Source organism: Pleuronectes platessa, chromosome 17 (genome assembly GCF_947347685.1).
Source record: "Pleuronectes platessa chromosome 17, fPlePla1.1, whole genome shotgun sequence".
In the NCBI taxonomy this organism is placed as follows: domain Eukaryota; kingdom Metazoa; phylum Chordata; class Actinopteri; order Pleuronectiformes; family Pleuronectidae; genus Pleuronectes; species Pleuronectes platessa.
The window spans coordinates 6,646,689-6,669,231 of NC_070642.1; the positions used below are offsets into that span (position 1 = coordinate 6,646,689).

Sequence of the window (22,543 nt, forward strand, 5' to 3'; positions counted from 1 at the left end):
CACATACACACACAGACTCGGATTAAAGTTACTCCCACTTTGTATCACAGACATCAAACTGTGCCGTTGAATCTTTATTAGAAACTTAATGAAGCTGCGGGTCTTAACGGGCCTTTACGACACTTGACGACACACGCCGGCGCCTTACGACAGAAGCCGTGTTCGGACGCAGCGTGGAGTTGTTTACCATCCCTGACAGCCCTCTCTGGACTATTGAGTTCACATTGAGCCTCTGCCCGATCGACACTCGTTTGAAGTTGGACTGTTTGTGTAAAGGGAGACATGGGGAAGCCAAAGAAAAAGAGTGAGTGTGTGACAAAACGGTTTAAATGTCCAGAACGTCTTTATAAACTGCCTGAGCCGGTTGTAGCTTGATGCTAATGCTAGCTGCAAGTTTACTTTGCGTCTGTTTCCTAGCTTGTCAGTGACTTAACTCTGTTTTTTGACGTTAAATGTGGGTCACTAATGCAAAGACAACACACTACAGACCTATTTCATGTAGTTATTAACGTCTGGTTAAGGCCAGTGGGCTGCTGAGTAATGACCAGTATAAACTAACCTTGCTGCTTGATACTCATGTACAGTTAATACTATAACAGTGTATTTATTCAGTTTACATTGTACATATTACATTTCAAATGTTATACTTCCTTGAGTTCATCATGTATTTTGTACGTATTTACTGCTTTTACTCAATATAAATCACTATCCCCTTTTTTGCTGTAACATGGTAAAAAATCCCCACAGCAACACTAAGAGAGGACTATCTTTTCTTGTCTCATGAACTCATATTTTTTTATTTCCAAATATTAAATATGGAAATATTAAATCTCACTTTATTGGTCATTGGTGTTTGTCAGGTGACCTCAGTCGAGCCGAGCTGATGATGATGACCATCGCTGACGTCATTAACCAGCTTCTTGAAGCCCATGAGGAGGGCAAAGACATCAATCTCAATAAGTAAGTCTTACCCTGTTCAAACATACAGACACTTTTACATAGGTATTCATGGACCTCTATTGTATCTATTCATAGGAAAGCTTTAAGGTTTAATATCTTGACATATATGTCACTGTTAATGTTTCAGTACATGTGTATTTAAGCTCTATACTTCAATGCTTTTGCATGTGTAAAATTAATGTTTGGATCAGTATTGGCCTTTGGTATAGTAGTAGTGTATATTATACATTCTATATGATTGTTTTTTGGCTACTCATCCCAGTGCTCTTCTCTGTCCTTTATCCTCTATGCTCCTTCTTTATTTCCAGAGTGAAGACTAAGACCTCAGCTAAATATGGACTTGAATCTCAGCCCCGATTGGTTGATATCATTGCTGCTGTTCCACAACAATACCGTCGTGCTCTTGTGCCCAAACTAAAGGCCAAACCTATCCGCACTGCCAGCGGGGTATGTAGCCCTCATTCTCCTGACTTTAACTGAGTACTGGAATTAGAGATTTCATTCTGAACGCTGAGTGGTTGTATCCGGTGAATATTATTTGTCATTTATATCAAGAGTGAAGTAAGTACAGACTATTAGATGAAATCATGTGTTTATAGAGAAGGACACGTAGTTAATGCGCTGAAACATTTAAATTGTGTGATCTGTGCATGTTCTCTTATGAGCTAATATATGGAGTGTTAAAATTTAATTATTTTGTGTTGTGCGTCACTTTTAAATAAAGATATGATTAACAGGAAGACTGTTTTGATTATTTCAGGACTGATTATATTCAAGAAAGTATGAAAGCAATGAGACACCTAATTTATTAAATTATAGAAGAGTACTGATGTTATAATTTATATAATGCTTCTCTCTTTCACAGATTGCAGTTGTGGCTGTGATGTGCAAACCTCACCGATGTCCACACATCAGCTTTACAGGCAACATCTGCGTGTATGGATTTCTGTGTTGTTGAAACTTACTCAGTTTTGTTTCAGATAAGAATTACTTTATTATGTGGTATTAATTATATTGTAATATGTTTTAGTCACTTGGAAAATGGTCACTGCAGATATGGTTAGATCATTATTATGTTGATTTTAGGACTGTAAGAAAGGAGGGTCAGTTTTAATTGCGTATTTGAGACAATGTTTTTTACATGTTAACAGAGTCATCATTGATACATTCTATGTAGCTCTTAAATATATCTCTTCTCTGGCAGCTACTGTCCTGGTGGACCGGACTCAGACTTTGAGTACTCTACACAGTCTTATACTGGTTATGAGGTAAGTTGATTTCCAAACCAGGCAGGTTTTCTGATAGTTTGCATTCACATAGTAATCTGCTGAAATACACATATTCTGGTTTAATTTATGTTTGAAAAAAGATGAGTTGTCTTATTATTCCATTAATTATCTTATTTTCATGATAAGTTGGTGTCAATGTCTTATATTTACTATTAAAGCAGCTTTTATTTTGGCCGTTTTCTATATCATTAATGGAGTCTTGTTTTAGTAGTTGCTAGTTCTACTGCTCAAGCTCTATAATGCTCACACTAATTTTGTTTTGCGTTGATCTTTTCTTTAAACTGTTAATATTTGTCATAACTGATAATTTTTGTTCTTCTCCCTGACAGCCAACATCCATGAGAGCCATCCGAGCCCGCTATGACCCCTACCTCCAGACTAGACATCGGGTGGAGCAGGTCAGTGTATTCATGTAATATTTTTATTCAGTGGCTCTGCATCATCTTATTTAACTAGTTGATTGAGTTGTCAATCGCTGATGGCTGACAGCATTTTGTTAGTACAAAGTTATGATAGCTCATGGCTTTTAAACTCCTGCCAAGACCTATCCCCTGTTATGCTGTTATTTGAATTTATGGCCACATTAGTTTAATTCAACAGAGCAAAACTATGTATTAGAGCAACATTTTATGTAGAAGTGTTAATTTGCCACAGCTCTCATTTTCTTCATGGTTGTTGGAAGTCAGTTTTATGTACAACTTCGGCACAAGGTATAATTCCAATCTATTTCGTAAGATTTTATGATTATTCTTAATAACCATTATTCTAGAGAACAGCATTATTTTACAGTGCTTCACTGCATGTTACTACCCAATTCCCCAATTACAACCTATAAAATGGGGCATTATATTTTCCTAGTTGTACAAAACTTTTTGTGTTCTCTGTGTGATGTATAGCTGAAGCAGCTGGGACACAGTGTCGACAAGGTGGAGTTCATCGTGATGGGCGGCACCTTCATGGCTTTGCCTGAAGAGTACAGAGACTATTTCATCAGGAACCTACACGATGCTCTGTCGGGACACACCTCCAACAACGTGGCCGAAGCTGTCAGGTACTGTTGGGAAATTTTGTTTCCCACTGAAAAATACCCCCAGACCCCCAAGGAGTGGGCGTAGTAGCTGCAGATATCATACCTTTTAGTTATGTGATCAGTTCTAACTATGTTTTTTGTTCATCTGTCCATTGGTCTTGGCACGAAAAGTCTTAAAAACAAATTATTTTGATGGCATATATTTATATTCATCTGCATAAACCCCATTAACTGTTTGTATTTGCTGTGGGTAACAAGTATTATATCCACCAGAGGGAGCTATTCCACTGTTCTTTTAGCAGCCATTAGATTCTTTCCCTTTAGCCCTCCTCTTCAGATGGATTATTTTTTCCAATCACAAAACTATACGTTAGAAATGAAAATACATCTTCCAGACTTTTTATGCAAGTTTTTCTTCACAAATTTTGATTAATTTCCTTTTCAGTTAAGCTGTGAGTTTATTGATTAGTCTTTCAGTCATTTTGGTTTATACATTTTCAGAAACTAAATAAAATGCTCATCATCATTTCCCTGAGCCTGGAGAGATATCGACAAGTTTCTTGTTTTGTAGGATAAAAGTGAATCAAGTAGAAAATCATAATTTTTATCAATTTTGTTTCTGTATATGAACTATTCCACTCTTCTTCTAATTATTTCAGCCAAACCCATTTTTAATAAAGTAAAAAAGCGTTACATCACTATACATTCTTCCCTCTAAGTCACCCTTTCAACCATTTTCAATGTAAAAAAAAAAAAGAAGGGTTATATCTGTCTTCTGTGAAGCATGCAGAGTATTGTGCCAAATCTTTATTAGCACTCGTGTGTTCTCACTTGACTCTACCCTCCCCCTCTCAATTGAACTTAGCACAGTTAAACACTAAAAATCCTTCAGGAAGCTAAGATGTCATGACCATTTGCACATATTAGGCCGTCGAATGAACACATTACGAATTCAAGTGCAAGATAAACTTAGGGCGCTTTGAATAAGTCCTCCACACCTGCATATATCGATTTCTCGATTACGGAGTTGGACCAGCTGTCGGTGGAATTGGGCACACGTCTGCTCAGTATGGATTAGGTGCAACTTTCTAGATGACTTGGAGAAGATTCAAAGTCAAAGTACAAATACCCATTTGTTGAAGACGTCATACAGATGATTGGAGCAAATAATGGCTTTTTCACAGGACTGAGGCTGGTTGTCAGCAGTGGCTATTTACTTTCCTAAACTCAGATAAGACGCAAAAGGTGCGTGTGTGTGTGTGTGTGTCAGTAAGCTGGTAGGTGTGTGTGGGCCTGAATCTGCTGCTGCTCTGTTATCAGCATTGTTCGTTAAGATACTGTGATTGCAGTAATTGTGGCGGCGGCTGCTGAGTTTGAGAAGGAGGAGGCTCTTGGTCTGGGTAGGAACAGGCCGTATCTCTGCCAGTGTGTGAGTGTGCGTGTGCGGGTTTGGATGCAGGTGTGGGTGCGTGTGTGTTTTTGTTTGATATTCGTGATGTGTCTTTAAGAAACACACTCACTTCTCTGCCGCTCCCCACGCTCACCCGGCACCTGATGTGATCACAGCAGCCATATACCTTGAGATAATCGCCTGAGATAATAGACTTTTTATTGATTCATCTCATACAATCTGATCATCCTCTCTCGAGCATAAACTCGTGTAATTGGTGTAAATCAGCCAGCAGACTGTAAAAGATGGACATTTATTGCTAGCAGCGACAGAATCCGAAGGAACATGAGCTGGCATGTGGAGAGCTAATGGTCACTGGAGCAGCAGGAGTGAAAATATTGTGACAGATTGAGATGTGTCTGTTTGTGCTGTTTGTGAGATTTTGATCTAAAATAAGTTGGAAACTAAAAAAGGAGTAGTGGAAAGTACGCAAATATTTTACTTAAAAGTACCACATTAACTTTTCTTCTTTAGTAATATTATTGCTTTTTACCGACAGATTTTGAAATGCTCTCACTCAAAACCCTGCGCTTGTACTCAAATATACCTTGCTTGTGCTTAGATTTCCTTCACTCCAGCTTCATCTCTTCTCCTCGCTCACGCTACTTGTGCTGTTTGTGTGGCAAGCCTTGTCTGCTCTTGGATTTCTCCTCTGCTCTTGGATTGTTTCTTCTGCTCTGATATTTCTGTCTAAACCAATAGAATGCCAGTTTTAATGATGACAAGTTTTTGATCTCCCTCGTTTTGGTTACTTCAGCTGTATCTATTTAGTTTTTGTAGTTGCTAACACCTGTGTTCCCATAATGTAGTAAAACAACTTGAGACGCTTGATTTTGCCTACACTCAACCTCCGTGGGGATGGCGTCGATTTCCTTCTAGCACACTCTTAGGGAGTGTGGAGGGCAGTAGTGCATCAACCCGGTTAATGTAAGCGTTCGCACAGCAGTCACAAAGAAGTAAAGCCAGTGCACTGAAAGCAGATAAGCACAAGGAGGGTATATGTGAGTGTGAGCGTAACATTTTCAGTCTGAGCATTACAGAATCTGAAAGTGAAATCCACACTGTCCTGCTCTCAATTTGAAAGAACCTTCTCTTGAATAAAGATCTATTACATCATTAACTGTGCCTATACTATATATTTTGTTAAAAATAAGAACAGTACAGTCTCTGTCTTATACTAATAAAAAATGCCACAGAGGATGCCACTGAAAACATTCAAGTATTGTCATGATAATTATTTGAAAAGGTATTTGTAGTTGGGATTTCCTTCAGTTACCTGCCTCCCTGTTTGGATCAGTGGACCAGTTTCCCTCTTGTTATTAACTACTTAGAAAACTATAAAAAAGACAATTGGACACAATCCATTGAGAAAGTACAGATATTATATATATATATATTGTGGAGTAAAAGTGAAAAATGCCCCCAAATAAATGTACTTAAGTACAGTAACAGACTAAATGTATATTCGACCTCACCACTGCTCAGGAGTCTGGATCAGGTGTTGAAAAGTAATAACATTTAAAGAAGGCGATGTATAGCACTATCTCATCTCTTCCTGCATCTGGCTGCTTCTCTTCACGCCTTAGTGCTTCTTTAATCAGCAGACCTACTGCTGTGTGGGCAAAATAGTTTTTAATAAGTCCCTGTCACGCTGCGTGCAGTTTTAAAACTCATCTGATAATTAGTTACAGAGGTTTAAGGTCAGGCTATCATTGCCGACGTCCACAGGAAATCAACTACTCTGTTGACTTTAGCTGTACTTGATTATACCTCAGGTAGTTCAGATAAATATTCAGACTGCAGGTCAGCAATAACAAATAGATCTGGCTTTAGTGTTTTCCAGGCTTTCCAACGAGTTATGACTGACTTTAGTTTTGGTTTAATAGGCTTGAGTTGAAAATGGCTTCCACTCCGACTCCTAGGCTCCTGCTTTGAGGAATGTGAGTTTTATTATAAGTGTATGAAAACCAACAAACTGTGGATTCATTTGGACTAACATATCCATCATGACACAGGCAACTTTCTTAAAGACTAAATAAATCTATATAAGATAATCTGACATTAGATTATTTACTTGTTTTGCTTGAGGTGACTGAGATCTAACGTTGAAGTGGCCACTCTTCATTCTCCGATAGTGGTGATGTTACTTTTTATTTGTTTGTGTTTTAAGTATGAAGCTAATCTTGGGCTTACTTTTGACAAGATTAATTTAGGAGGTCGGGGGGTAGACACAGTCTCTGTGGGGTTTTGGGTGGGTGACTGCTCTAATGGAAGCGCAGGGAAGCGTGTAAGGCTGCTACGCTTGTCTCCTGGTGACGGTCAGATTTCCAGATATGGGAGCTGCTCCTTTCCGGCGTTGGATAAATGCCCCTGCTCATAATAAGACCAGAAGCGTTGTTGTCCTATCTACTCAGCTCATGTTATTGGCTGGACACGACCTCGACGGCCAGTGGTTGAATGATGAGAGGCGGGTACGAATGTCATCACTGACCAACATTGTCTTTGCATATCTTAAAACAGATCTCCAGAGGTCCTTACTGTGAATACCAATCTTACGATGGTTACATTTAATGTTAGGGAGTAGTTTTAAATAGGATTTAGTGTCTGGCCCCAGAAACGCATCTGACTATCACCACTTCACATTCTGAGTTGTGCTCATTGGGATGTACATAAAGTAACATACTTTCTGTCAGTGAAGAGAGAGAAAAACATCACTGGATCACAAAGGAAATAAGTTCGATATATCAGATAGACTTACAGATAAAATTGCGCCGCATGAGTAAAATTGATTTGGGTACTCAGAAATAATTGGGTTTGTGTTTTGAATGTTTTCTTCTTTTAAAAGCGTCTGAAATGAGGTTGAAATTGAACATTATTGAACGTGAATTTGTCTGGTAGCATGGGAACAAATGATTTTTCACAGCTGACTCCTGCTCTTTAGCATCTAAAAGCCTCTGTCAGTGCGATGCCTGTTAAAGTTAACGTTGTCAACTGTTGAAGCACAGTAGTTTTATTCTGTAGAGCTTTCAGCTGCCTGCTGCTGGAAATTTGACTAATGAAAGCAGTGGGATTAAGCTAGACAACAAAACCAAGTGTGGACTATTTGCAACTATACAACTATTTTGAACTTTTATGTAACTTTGGTGAGCGGGTACGATCTCCTGTGAGTGAGTGTGACTGATAGTCGCAGCTTAAACTATCAGGCTCAGTCATTTCCAGAGTAATGCTGAACTGTAGATCAGATAAAAAAGACTTAGAGGTCTTATAAAAATGTTCATCTTCAATATTTAGTGAGGAAACTTTTAAAATATGAGAGGATTCCCGAAACTGGGGATCATGGGTAATATGTGTTTCAGTTCAGTGAGTGGAACTACTCAGTCAGAGCTCCGGTCAACACGATGGTAGCGTTGTGACCCTGTTGCTTGGTTAAAGTCAAATACTGTCGCTTTAAAACCAAAACGATGAGCTGAAAGACACTAAAGCGCTGTGCAGTGCTGAGGGGCAGTGCAGAGATGATTGGTAAATGGTGGTTCGACATTACAAGGGACCTCACATTGCTTTCTGTCATTTGTTATTATAAAGAATTTTGGTTTTGCTTCTTTAATTCTCAGCCCGTGTGGAAAACAGAGAAACAGATCTTAGCCCATGACTAAAGAATAACTTGTTTAAATGTTTTGAGACTTAATCATCCACATCCCACCACTGTCATGACTTATAAGTGAGTGAGCAATGCAAGCATTTAACTTGCTTTTGACACAAAGCAAACACTCAGTAATGACTCATTTAACAATTTTTTTTGCATGATCAACATTTTCCTTCTGCTGTCATCAGTGTTCTTTATTGCTTTAGTGTGTCTTTAATGTGAGGTTAGTGTTAAATGTTTGGATAATGAGCCGTGCAAACTCGCAGCGGGTGAATTGATGTTGCTAAATGATCCCAGCATGTATAGTGCCCTCCAACACTGAGTGAGGGCTCTGACTAAATAGTCTAATTCAAAAACATATTATAATAAGCAGGAGCTGTATTATAAGCTATAAGATACATATTATGAGCAGAAATAACACTCAACGAAAATGACTGTTTCCTTCTGCAGGTACTCTGAGCGCAGCAACACCAAGTGTGTGGGAATCACTATTGAGACGCGGCCAGACTACTGCCTGAAGCGACACCTCAGTGACATGCTGGGCTACGGCTGCACCCGACTGGAGATAGGAGTCCAGAGTGTCTTCGAAGACGTGGCCCGAGACACGAACAGGTCAGTGGGTGAGGGAGGGAAGGAATGGACAGATGCAGATAAGAAAGCAGACGTAATGTAAAGGCAGCTGGTCTGATGACGTGTGCAGTTTACCTGCAGGCTTTTTATTTTGACATGACTCATGTGACAATTGTGATTCTTGCAGAGGCCACACGGTGCGAGCTGTGTGCGAGTCCTTCCACCTAGCAAAGGACGCTGGCTTCAAAGTGGTCGCCCACATGATGCCAGACCTGCCCAATGTGGGGATGGAGAGGGATGTGGAGCAGTTCATTGTAAGCACTGACCTTATTTTGTTGTTCATTTCAACACTTCCTTTAACAGAACCACGCATTTTTACCGTCCACACAGACAGTCTGACCTCATGCTTTCAGCTGCAGTAATGTGCGTGGTTGCAATTGGCATGCTGTAGAGTTCTCTCTCATCCGAGAACTTTTCTTTAAATCTTTAGTCTGTGTACCTGTTACACAATCCGTTGCCTGTGAGAGCAAACATCCGCTGCATCCTTCTTGGGCTGCGTTCGTAGACTGATTGCTTCACAGCACCGTGACCAGTCTGTCCCAATTCAAAAGCTAGATTAATAGCTTTTACAGCATAATGTATTGTTGTTGGAGAACCTCACTGGTGCAGCACAAAATACAACCTGTACTTCTTCACTGTTCTTATCTTGGAGAAGTCAACAGAGTGATGAAAGTGACCGAGGTGTCAATATGCACATAATGAGTGGGAGTTTCTCCTCCATTTCCTCTGGGAGTGCAAATGGCTCGAGCTGAACTGGCATCATGGTGGTTAAACCACTACATCACCAGGACGCCAATTAGATCTCACTTTTAAACAATCTTCAGATTCACAGTCATTTGGTTTGGGCTTATGAATGAGATTAGTTCGATTCTAGACGACTGTGTGTCACTTCTCATTCTAATCGTCTACATAATGGAGCCTCGTCGACTAACAGTCGATGAATAAAAATCCGCCAATATGAGCCTTTTCCAGAAGTTTATTATTAGATCATGCAGATAAAACAGTGTAAAACCGGTATAGAAAAGATATTTTCTTATTCAAAGTGCTATATATTTTGTTTAATTTGTTATCGCCCCAAATTTTGTATAATATTCAGTCCACTTTTAATGAAATATTTTAATCAGTTAAAATATACAAATATTGTAGGAGAGTTCCTGAGTTCCATGTGGACGAAGTTGCGTAAAGTAACATATGAGATATTTTAAAATCTAAAAAATAACACCAGTAACTTTATGCAGCAGGCTGATCATTAGTTTTATTGTTTGTGACATTAGTGATCACCTCTTTTCGCCTTCTCTTGGCATCAGAGTGCGTCATTACTATTTGTCTCGCATTGGTATGTAGCAAGCAAGTCCTACGTGTAGCGTCTGAAAATAGAATCGGCGTAGCGGTGACAGTCGACTCACAGTCCCAGCTGTGATGTGAAACTGCTGTCAGATACGCCTCAACAGCAGGCTCACTTTAGAGCTCTGATTGGATGCGCGGTTCTAATATGAAAGTGCAGAATCAGACGGCGCCGCCTCCCAACACGACTGACTGTGGGATGTAAATGAAGACTCTGTTTGAAGCTCGGCTCATGCATGTGACACAGAAATCAAGCGATTTAAGAAGACAATGAAAGGAAAGGGTGTATTACTAATATGTGCAGGTAGGTATCTGAAGTTGTGAGAGAATGTGTCACTCACTGTGTCAGAACCAGCAACAGTGAAATCTCTCTCTCTCTCTCTCTCTCTCTCTCTCTCTCTCTCTCTCTCTCTCTCTCTCTCTCTCTCTCTCTCTCTCTCTGACGTCACAATTTATTCAACTGTGTGTGATCAGTGGCTGGGGGGGGGAGACCCACTGCGTGTTGCATTACAAAGGAACAGTCTTCAGTCTTCTTCAGAGGTGAAGAAGTTCAAACTCTCAATGTTCCCGTGTAATGAGATCCTAATTAAACATGAGGAGACAACACAGAGAGATGGAACCCTCACATGTGATGCAAAAACAGTTTTATTCTGCTGAGGGATTTTCAGAGTAGAACAACATCAAGCCGGTAAATCCGAAATATTATTATTTATTAATGTTAGGGCATTACAGTGGTGCGGTGGTTAGCGCTGTTGATTCGCTTCAAGAAGGCTCCTGTTCCTCCGGTGTGGAGTTTGCACATCCCTCCCATGTCTGAGTAGGTTAACCTGAGTTTCCTCAGGTTAAATGGAGACTCTAAATTGACCTTAGGTGTGAAAGTGTGACTGGTTACTTGTCTCCTTATGTTGACCTTGCGATACGCTGGTAACCGAACCCGGTGTACCCCTCCTCTCGCCCAGTGTCAACTGGGATTGGCTCCAGCTCTCTCCAGATTTGTTTTAATCTGCTCACTTGTGGTTAAATTACCTTGTAACGCAGCCAGTCACACCTTTTTAATGAGTTCGACTTTTTGGAAAATGCTTTATTTTTTTTTGTGCCGAGTAAGATTAGGAGATCGATACGGCTGTCTTTTTTTTTAAAGGCAATGGTGTGGTCTCTTTTTCCGACAGCATTATTTCTTCATTTCACGCTCAGATTTTGTAACGCTTTCCCGCCGACCCCTGCCCTCTGTTAAATAGTGCCTGGTCACGTGCACAGTCCTCTGCGTCTGCACTCGATACACTGTTGCTGCAGTGTTGATTTCCTCCCACTGAAATCAACGATGCCCTAGTACCGAGGCGTTCACTTTACTTCTTACAGTGTCCCTTATTGGTGGTTACTGTTCAATCAGGTTCTGTGGATCACACACACCATTATGTGACCGATTCTGTACAAAAGTAGGCCAGATATATATAGATACATTTCATTTGACACAATTTGATTAAAACACATTTTGTGTGTATGTAACATATTTTTCTTCCACATTCCTAACACACCCAAATAAATCATGATCAGCTAATCTCAATATTCTCACTTTTAGCATTAATTGTGATTGGAATACATTTGAATACTTTTTACACAACGAAAATGTAACTTTTACTTTGATGTCTCCAACCTCACCAGCTGTATTTTTTTCAAAATGTCTCAGCTCATAGCACGCTGACCATGCCAGTGTGCTTGCAAAATCCAATCGTCAATCACTTAAAAAACAAATATATATAAATATATATATATATATAATGGATGTATTCCCAGGCTGCAAATATGACTTTACCAATTCAATCTGAAGAAAGTAGACACACCATTCAAATAAGATGTAATCCATGCTGGTGAGTGATGAGTAGAATCTGATAAAACAGTAGCCACCTAGAGATTCTATAACAAGTAAAGTCAACACTACCACAATGATAGCATTCCTCATTGTCATACCTGGTTCTCTATTGGTTGGGGAATTTGGACAGGGTCATTTCACAAAACATTAAGAGCAAAGATGCAGCTGTGATAAAACTAACAGTAACCAACTAGCAGTGGTCTTCCTAGGCAAATAGCAATATTATATAAAATAGATAATACATGTATATTTATATTTCTATACATTTTTATGTTAGTATAAACCTGTCAGTGCTATGGTTGACAAACTTAAGAATAAAAAAACATCTTAAATGACATCTGCAGTTGCATTTTCCTACGTATCAGCCGCATGTGTGATGGTGCTGTTATACTATATGTCCAGTTAGCTTGCATTGGTTGATATGTATTGGCTGGGCTGTAATGAAATCACAATATAGTGTAGATCCCACAGAGAGCAGGAGTAGATTGGAAGTTTAATGAGCTGAGACTCAGCAGATGAAGCCACACGTCTGTCCCTCAGCTGACCAGATGCACGGTTTCCGGCACGAAATGATTCTTTTGTCTTGTACTTTTTCCTGAAAACGTTGGATCCGGGTGTTATTTGAGGGTTGTCTGGTTCCTTTTGTGTGCTGTCAGTGCTGAGTGTGTAAATGGGAATGTGTAGCAATGAAGGCAGTGAGGACATCCCCCCCCCCCCCAATCTCCTCAACATCAACAACTCTGAGTGCTTCATTTTTCACAGGAGATTTAAGTCGGGGAGAAGACTCCGTGTCCTCCCGCAGATTTGTTACATTACCCCTCTGTCTGTGTGGGTGTGTGTGGGGGTTTGGGTGGGTGTTTGTTTCCTGAGCCACTAGTGTGGGTGGATTTGTGTGTTTGATGGTAATAAGGAGGGCAGCAGCAGGTCGACACAGTGAGGGGAAGCAGATTAAATGTGTCCTCAGCCCTCACAGCCTCCTCCTCTCCTTTCTTGTAACATTTCTTTTGTCACTTTTCTCCTCCCCGCCCTTACTTTCTCCCTTCTCCTCTGTCTTTTGGGAGAACAGTATTTTCTCTCTCCTGTCTCCTTGTCTGTCTCTTTCCCCCCGCAGTTTATTTCCTCTCCATTATCATTGACTTTATCTTTTCCTTCTCTCTTCTCTCTAGTTTTTTAAAGTTTCTGTCTTCTTCTCATCTCTGCGCTCACGTCATCTATCCGCCCACTCTCATCTCTTTCCTCTTCCAATCACACTGTCTACGCGTCTGCCTTTCTGCCCTCCTATCTTATCACACCTCCAGATTATGCAGGTTTTGTGTGGCTCCCCTTTGCTCCTCCTCATCATGTCTAATCTTCCATGACACGTTTTCTGCTAGCAAGTGGGGGGAAATGCAGGCTTTTGAACATCTTCACCCCAGTATCCAAAATGGCATCTCAGGGAAAAATCTAATTGCTTAGTTTGCATCCAGCAACAAATCGTGCGGCAAGTTTATCATTTGGACACATAATCTTTACAGATGTAACATCTCCATCGAGGACGTTATGTTTACATCCCTGTACGTTTGCTTATCAGCGCGATTATGCGTAAACAATTTAATGGTTTTCCGCAAAACTTGGTGGAAGGATGATGGGACAATTGCTGAGAAAGAAAACTGAGCATTTTGATGCAAGATTCTTTTAATTTCTTTGACAATGTGAAATAGGTAATTGTTTGACATTTTCACTGACTTCCCAGGGAATAATTCATGGGTCTTGATAAAAAAAAGTTATATATATGAGTGTCTGAAATTTGGTGCAGCTTGATTAAATTTAAGGGCACTGTTCTGCCTCGGTGGAGGGACGGCTGGAGGTGGAGGTTATCATGCTCTTCTGGTGGTCAAATATAATGTATATGAATAGTTTTTCGTAAGATTAAGAAGTGGTGGCCTTGTACCACCCTAACCACTCATACGACTATTATTACAACAAATTTGTGCGTACTAAACTCGCATTGTTCTGATGTAGTGTGCCTTATCCTCTTCCACTCTCACAACTTTGTAGCAAGAACGCCTAAAATGACTTACCCGAATTACAAATGGCTGTAGTTTCTGTCTCAACGAATGAATCGGTAGGCTTAGATAGACACTCTATTGTTTGACATTCTAGTTATAAGATTGACTTCAAAACCTTTCCTATTAATTTAAGGGAACACAGACTGTATCATAGTTTACTGTATTTCCTCCTTTTATAAGAGAATAATCTGGAACATCAGATGGTAATGCTACACTGTGTTCACCTGCTTAACACAATCACAATATTACAATGTCCCTCAGTAAAACTCATTCCTCCACCAAGGCCGAGAGTCCCCTTCAATTCAATCAAGCTGCACCACATTTCACACAGTCATAGGTATCCGTCCCCTTAATGTACAAAACTTTTCCTGGATCCATCCCCTGATCCGGATCAGCACATACATTGTAATGGCTTCTTCCTTGACCCGTACAGCATCCGTCCACCAAGTAGCTTTTGTGTAATCCTGCTGACTAACAAAACAGTCATGGGCAACAAATGCTTGCTGTTAGGTGCTGAGCAGGGACAGAGTTTTTATTCTTGCTGGAAACAGGTGCCTGCGGCGACCGACAACGGTGACGTGAACGTGAACAGTTACGCTGAGGGTCAGACAGATTAATGACGAGCTGTTACTCCCTATAGAGCTCTGTTCTGGTGATTCATCACCTCAAGCAACACCAAACCTCACCTTAACATTGTTTTCACAGTGTCGTTTTAGGTCATTTTGAGAGAAATGTGGATGTAAGCTGTAAAATAAATAATTCTGTAGCAAGAATATAGATGAGTTTTTAATAATTTTTGCTGTAATGATGCCGCCTATCCTACGCTGAGACTGCAGCTGCCTGGTAACCCTTAAAAAGGATTAAGAAAAATAATGGATGGCATCAAGGGAAATTCCAGACATCTTTGTCTGCCTGCAGTGTCCATATAGGGAGGCGAATGCTGCAACTCTGATGCAAACCACAGCTGAGATTTCAGTGGAGGGATGTTTACTTGGAGAACTCCATGAAATTGGTAAATTCATGATCATCATAATGACATGCAGGCCTGCTCGACGATACAGAGCTCTTCACCACTGAATGCCAGTTCAAGGAAGAAGGGATCTCCCATTCAAGCGTTCATCCTTTTCTAGCTCTTGTTTGTCGCTTGAACAAGTATGTCCTTTTTTTTCTTCCGCACCACAACCCACAGACCAGTTGAGGAGCCGCAGAGGGCAGTAGGAGAACTTTGCATCCTCCTTGCGTAAATTCTAACTTCCCTGATAATTAAATTCGATTACAACCCCCCCCAGATATCCTCTCTCACTTATCTCTTGTACACAGATGCTCCCTGTTCCTCTCCACCGACGGATAGGATTTTCTGTGATGGTAGCAGGTGCAAAATCTCTAAAATAGTCTCCAGACTCCTCTTTTTTTCACGCCACTGAAGGATTTTTATTTATCAGATTGCGTTCCCCCCCCCCCCCTCCATTCCTTTAGATTTAGTGAAGTAGTCCCTTGTCCTCATGTGATTAAAAGCTGTGACAAGAGAGAAACGATGATATCACGGCCTGTTTTTCGCGAATGGGCCTCAATTCCAGATCTTCATGGTTGTGATCATGTGATAGTCGGTACAGAGGGAAGAGAATGACTGGAAATCCCTCTGATTCCCCTCAATGCACTGAGCTGTACAACGAGATTTGTTTCCTTCAATTGAATAACTGAGCTCCGCTGCGCTGTTCTCTGTGATATCTGCTTTCTATACGCTGAGGCGATGTCTTTTATGTTCCCTCTGTGCTGTCGCAGCTTTGTTGAATGTTCAGACACTTGTCTTTGCTGTGTAGAAAAAAACTGGATGATTCAAGTGAAAAGAAATGTGGGTATTTCTTCTTTGCGTACTTTATTTTCTCATTTCTCATATGTCCAGGTGTGTGTGTTAACACTGCAAATATGGCAGTGTATAACAGTTTAAGTCCATAAAGTGTATCACATAGTGATATGACAACACGATGACCTGTGGTGAAAGAGATACTGTTGATCCATTTTGAAATACATGAGTGCGTTGAATTCACTTCCCGATCGTGTCGGAACAATTTTAGGAGAATGATGAGAAACAAGCTGTAATGGAAGCTTTGACTTTGTGAGCTGGAGACTCGTTCAGTGTTATTCAGCCGTCACGTTTTCATTTTCTTCAACTTATACAGTATATGCTTTAACGGGCCACATGCATCGGTGTGTTTCTTTGCAGGAGTTTTTTGAGAATCCAGCTTTCAGGCCAGATGGTTTGAAGCTGTACCCGACCCTGGTGATCCGGGGCACGGGGCTGTATGAGTTGTGGAAGACGGGTCGCTACAAGAGCTACACGCCCAGCGCCCTCGTGGACCTCGTGGCCCGAATTCTGGCGCTGGTGCCGCCCTGGACACGAGTGTACAGGGTACAGAGGTAGGATAATAAATGGGCTTGAGGAGATGGAAATGCATCTCCTCAAGTTTAAAACTATAGTCAATATTGATGACATAAACATTGATACAACTGTCTCATTTAACGATGTCCATTGTTTGCCCAACAGCAGCAGAACACACTACCTCCTTACCTTATCATTACCGTTATTACCGTATAATAATTGGCTCCCTCCTTAACATCCCAAAGTATAGATAAAATAATTTTAATCAGTGACCAGATACATTAGCTGCATATTTTGTAGATAAATGATCTGTTATAGATGTATATCTGTGGCTGTTTCTGTAATCTCAAATTCTAAAGCTTTACTCCCCTCATCTCTGCTCTCCCACACCTCACCAGGGACATCCCCATGCCGCTGGTGAGCTCCGGAGTGGAGCATGGAAACCTGAGAGAGCTGGCACTGGCCAGGATGAAGGACATGGGCACTGAGGTGAGACGCAAAGGCCTCCCATATTAAACTGCAAGAGTCTGTGTCAGCTCATTCTCAGCAAGGGAGCTAATAGACTTTCCCAGCTGGGATGCGATCCAAACGGTCACAGCCGTACTCGGGCGGTGGAGGTTGCCAACGGACAAATGCTGACTGTCGGAGTAATTTGCATGCATTGCTGTTATAGGGTAAATTGACAGATTAAAAAACCTCTCCGGTATAGTTTAGAGCTTTTGGAGCATGCAACTGAAGCACCCCCCTCATCACAACCTGCACATATATTGAATTTGACAACTTTAGTAGATGGTGAGCTCATTCAGGCTGAAAACACCAGGCCAGTGTTCATCTTATAGAATCGCCAACTAGGCACACCAGGCAGAAGACCCCTCACTAACTTCCATTAAAAGACTCAGACAACACCTATGGGGTGAATAGCCCCCTGTTTGCTTCAATTAGAAACAACCAGGGCATTTATTGACCATGAAACTGGAATACCACCCACACACCTCTGTGGTCTCCAATATTGAGGCTCATCCAAGTAAGTGAAGAGGTTGTAATCATTAAACTTTCAGTTTCGGTTAATTTGACACTATTGTTTTAATACTACAGCGAACACACCTTCAGAACTGAAGAACAGAGCAGCCAAAACTACTCACAGTTTTTTAGTAACACAATCTGATTTCATGTTCGTTAACTGGCTGCAGAGTTGGGAGGTCAGCTGAGTTTAACATGCAGCTCTTCATCTAACGGCTCACTGTGACTGCTTCTCCTTTTCTTTTTTACACTCTGACACATTTCAAACGTGTATTGTAATAGAAAAAATATAGATATTTACATATACAATTAAAATAAAGCTGGATTTGTGCATGTTTTATAGTTTTGAGTCTTTTATAGTGAAAATCAACCTGATGTACGAGTTCCCCGAGATTCTAAACTGGTTTTAGCCATTAACATTTTTCTGTATTTGCAGTGTCGGGATGTGAGAACCCGAGAAGTGGGCATTCAGGAGATCCACCACAAAGTCAGACCTTACCAGGTAACAGGCAGCACCAGCACAATGTTGTATCATTCAAGACTGATGACCAATAACACACCGATTTCTGTAGGCAGTATTTATAACCAAAGCTCTTTCCTAATAAGTGTGGGTGCGTAAATAAATGGTACAAAAACTTTTAGAATCAGTCCAGATGATCTCATCTGCTGCCAGCCGCAATCCCAGCAGCAGTGGCTACAATGTAACCTTATGGGGCAACTGTGACAGTAAATAAATAAATGTACACTAAAGTTCTTTTTTCACCAATAAAAGGCTCAAACTGTGGTTCTGGGTCTTTGCTAAGAGTCTGGCAGCTTTAAACATATTTCGCTCTCAGTTCTCGTGAGACCCGGGTTGTTGCAAGACGACAGAAGTGGCAGTGTAAGTAAGAGAGGGGAGATTGGATTTTTTACAGAGCAAATCTATTATGGCTGACATATCCTTCTCTGAGGTGGACAATGTTTATGTAGCATTTGACTTCACTTTGTTCGAGTGGCAGTACACTCACAAAGAGCTTTTACCACTTGGAGAGAGAGGCAACATGCAGAGGATGGACAACGAGCTGCTGCCATGTAGCGAGTGAGACTTCTAGTTGTGTGAGACTTGTAATTTTGCCAGACTCATAGCAAAGACCCAGAACAACAATTCGAGCCTTGCATTGGTGAGAAAAGCACTTTAAATGGAACTTTCGTGGATTGACGCAGTTGCCCCATAAGTCTACATTACATCTACTGCCGCTTTGTTGCGACTGCAGGCGGAGACAGTCTTTCTAACAGATTCCCCAAAATTAAAACCCATTCATTTACTCCACCGCATTTATAAAAAATGGCCCAGGTTGAAAGGTATCACAATTCCTCTTTATGATTAACATGAACACAAACATGTTCCCAGGTGGAGCTCGTGCGGAGGGACTACGTGGCTAACGGCAACTGGGAGACCTTCCTCTCCTACGAGGACCCGGAGCAGGACATCCTGATTGGCTTGCTGCGTCTGCGCCGCTGCTCCCCACAGTCCTTCCGTCCCGAGCTGAAAGGGGGCGTGTCCATCGTGCGTGAGCTGCATGTTTACGGCAGCGTCGTCCCAGTCAGCAGCCGAGACCCCAGCAAGTTCCAGCATCAGGTGGTTATGATTTCACACCCGACTTCCCCCCCCCCCCCCCCCCCCCCCCCCAACCCCCAACCACCTTGGTTTTTCCACCAGCTGTGAATCTGATTGTTTTCCCTCCCAACACTGAGACATGTCTCCTGGTCTGTACTTTCCCTCCCCGTGCTGGACTGGAAAAGTTAAACACTGGGATTAAGCTCAATATCAGGGATAGTAGGTCAGATGTCGTGGAAATACTGGGTTTACAATGTTTTCTTCTGTGTCTGTCGTCATTTGTCCTCCCTGTGTAGGGCTTCGGTACGATGCTGATGGAGGAGGCAGCAAGAATTGCCAAAGATGAACACGGCTCTGGAAAACTGGCCGTCATCTCCGGTAAGAAACACATCAGCACATCAGGGAATCATTTCTCCTTTCCAAAGACATCAGAGCACAGACTTTTACAGTACTTAGCCCATATATTACTTTAATATGTGAGTATTACGCCACACAGCAGCTTTATGGTTTTTAATTCCGTCATGCATTCTCTTGATGTGTTGAATATTTGAGATGCATTTTCAAAAACTTCACAATATTTCCATATCAGGTTCAAAAGTTAGGTTCAATTTATAATTAATTCAGTTGGATTCATTGAGACCAATTGCAAAACAAATGTTTTAATAGAAGGACATTACTGACACTCAAGAACAATTTTCATTTTGAATCATTATTAACAGTTATATGTTAAAATGATGGAAGGTGAATATAGTGGATTATATCGTGAATAGCATACGTTTCTTCAAGTGTAACTTCACCCCTGGAATGAATTTTGAATTGTCTGCCTGGAAATTGAAAATTGCCTTGAGAACGCTGAGCTGGGGCTAAGATACACACACATACACACACACACATGCACACACACACACATGCACAAGCATACAAAATACCAATTGCAAAGTTATCTAGGTTGTCTAGCTATGAGCAATGACTACAGTAGCAGCACACACAGCTTTTCGACAGAGGTGTCAAATGAAGTAGAGGCTGCTCGCCTCCAGATTTTCTTGACGACATAAAACCAACGAACGGTTTGATCGTGTGTGTGTGTGTGTGTGTGTGTGTGTGTGTGTGTGTGTGTGTGTGTGTGTGTGTGTGTGTGTGTGTGTGTGTGTGTGTGTGTGTGTGTGTGTGTGTGTGTGTGTGTGTGTGTGTGTGTGTGTGTGTTTTAATAGTAGACAATGGGGTTGGGAGTCAACATTGAATTGTAAATGAGCGAACTTGATATTACATGTTTTTTTTAAAACCACCAATAATGTGTGATGACTAAGTGTGCAGTATCTCTATAATTTCCTCTAACGTCCTGTCACTGCAGCTCTAAAGACTAGTGCAGATATGAGATAAGCCATGCTAGAGTATTGGTTGGGCTTTAGCGACTTTGTGCTCCTAAGTAAAAAAGGGACGTTTCTATTTTTATCAATAACCCTACAAGAAAATAGTTTTTCCTCATTTGTGCGATGTTTCTACAGGAAGTTGTTTGATGTCCTCTGTTCCTGGTTTGTTCTGCAGGCGTAGGAACACGGAACTACTACAGGAAGATGGGCTACGAGCTGGAGGGACCCTACATGGTGAAGGACCTGTACGAACCTGGAATGGACTGAAGCTCGTCAACGTTTTATATCTGGACAAGCGCAAACAAAGCAGACACGCGTACACGCACAAATTGTGTTATTTATCGGGACAATATTCCTCCTGTGGTATTTTTAGTTCTCTGTTTTCCAGGCGTCAGAAGAGATAGTGGTTGGGTGTTTTTTTTCCCCCTCTCAGCTCAGGCATCTGCTTTTTATCTGGGACACACTCGAGAAACGCTGTTGCACGTCTTCTGTTTTGTTTAGATAAGGAGACAGTGTGACGACGTCGGGAGTGAGAGAAAGTTATACGAGCATCTTGGGAACGAGGTTTGGAGTTCAGGCTGAGATGCCCTCAGGTGGATGTGGACATTTGACATTTTCAATGTTACATTTAAGCTGTTTCTTTTTCTAAACATGCACCAAAATAAGACAAACAGTGTTGGTACTTTTAGCTTTACACATTGAAATGAACGTTTGCCGCCACTTACGCGTGTATGACCTCAGTTTCAGCGAGCAGCATTGAGTCGCTTTGACGAGAAATGACAACTGGGCTGCAGAGGCATTTTTTTACTGCCACTGAAATGTTACGTTTCGGTGTTGATTTAGGACGAGAGATGTGTTAAGCATCACAGTTTGAGTTAATCATGTTTATGTTGCAACTAAATGGAAAACCCATTATGAGTCAAGCGTTCATTAACGGCTGGCAGTGGATGAATGAACAGTGGGAAGTGTCCTCACTGGGCAGCCGTTGTGTAATTGCACAATTTTGATTTATAGGGCAGGAAATTCAATATTACATAAATAGCCTTTTAAAGCTCCACAGTTAATCCTGTTTCTTGTTTTTACTTTCATGTGTTCTTGGGCTACATGTATTCTGGTTAATTCCAGATGTTGACACATCACTTGACCGTCGTTTTGTTTTTTTTGCTCTCAGAGAATAAAGTATATTTCAGTTACCATTTTGTGTCCTGCTCGTTGTCTCTTAAGACATTTTAATAATAATTAAACTTTAATGTGAAAAGAGGTTTTAGCTTCCAAAGAAAGGTCACATCGTGAGAGTGGGGCCTATAATGTGTTCCCCAGTGTCAAGGGTGTGCGCCCCTGATGATTGCCCTATGAGAGGGTTTCAATGGCTCATTTGACACAGCCTTTCCAATTACATTTCCATCCGTTACCCGTCTAGTGAACACTGACTGAATGCTGCGTTGAGCCGCACTCTTACTGAAAAGTGTTTGTCATTTGAGAAAAAAGCTACCAGTAAAGCACGAGAGGCTCATGCGCCGACCTATGTCTCATAGAGATCCCGACTGCACGGGGGCGAGTGAAGCTGAACGGCCATGCGTAATTTCCCGGATGCGGCCACGGTGTCGTGACTGCGCTGTGCTGTGTGTGTGTTGCAGTCCTGACGCAGTGAGGGATAAGGCTTTTTTTTTGTGGGGGGGGCTTGCTCTCCACGCTTGCTCACTCCTGCAATCAGCTGTGAAATCTGAAAGGACTGTCCTCCCGCTCAGACTCGCTGAGTCTGTGCTGAGCTGATTGGTGCTGTAGGAGGAGGCAGACAGTCTAATCTTCACTGCAACATGAGCGGAGGTGTAGCAGGTTCAGTTAAACTCTGCTGAAGTGAAGGTTACAGAACTTGCTTACTACAATTACCATTGGAACGTGAGTGGGAAAG

General features: G+C 41.3%; 2 protein-coding genes across 2 annotated transcripts in view; one reads left to right on the forward strand and one right to left on the reverse strand.

The window, feature by feature from the left end:
- Window positions 1-103, reverse strand: part of LOC128460689 (kinesin-like protein KIF13B) — a 35,325-nt gene extending 35,222 nt beyond the window's left edge. The window contains exon 1 of the mRNA XM_053445945.1: window positions 36-103. The gene's annotated coding sequence lies outside the window, so the exon portion shown is untranslated. The remainder of the gene's footprint in view (window positions 1-35) is intronic.
- elp3 (elongator acetyltransferase complex subunit 3) lies at window positions 23-21,827 on the forward strand. Its single transcript, XM_053445948.1, has 15 exons — window positions 23-304; window positions 861-960; window positions 1,269-1,407; window positions 1,826-1,896; window positions 2,165-2,228; window positions 2,579-2,647; window positions 3,146-3,300; window positions 8,823-8,984; window positions 9,130-9,256; window positions 16,489-16,682; window positions 17,043-17,133; window positions 18,101-18,166; window positions 19,055-19,282; window positions 19,558-19,639; window positions 20,807-21,827. Exons 1-15 carry the CDS (start codon window positions 283-285, stop codon window positions 20,896-20,898), a joined length of 1,662 nt encoding a protein of 553 aa, XP_053301923.1. The 5' UTR covers window positions 23-282; the 3' UTR covers window positions 20,899-21,827.
- The last annotated feature ends 716 nt before the right edge of the window (window positions 21,828-22,543 follow it).

Coding starts and splice junctions, on each gene's coding strand:
- elp3 (XM_053445948.1), top strand. CDS start 283: ATGGGGAAGCCAAAGAAAAAGA. Junction 2,648..3,145: donor CTAGACATCGGGTGGAGCAG/GTCAGTGTATTC, acceptor TGTGATGTATAG/CTGAAGCAGCTGGGACACAG. Junction 16,683..17,042: donor CGAGTGTACAGGGTACAGAG/GTAGGATAATAA, acceptor ACACCTCACCAG/GGACATCCCCATGCCGCTGG.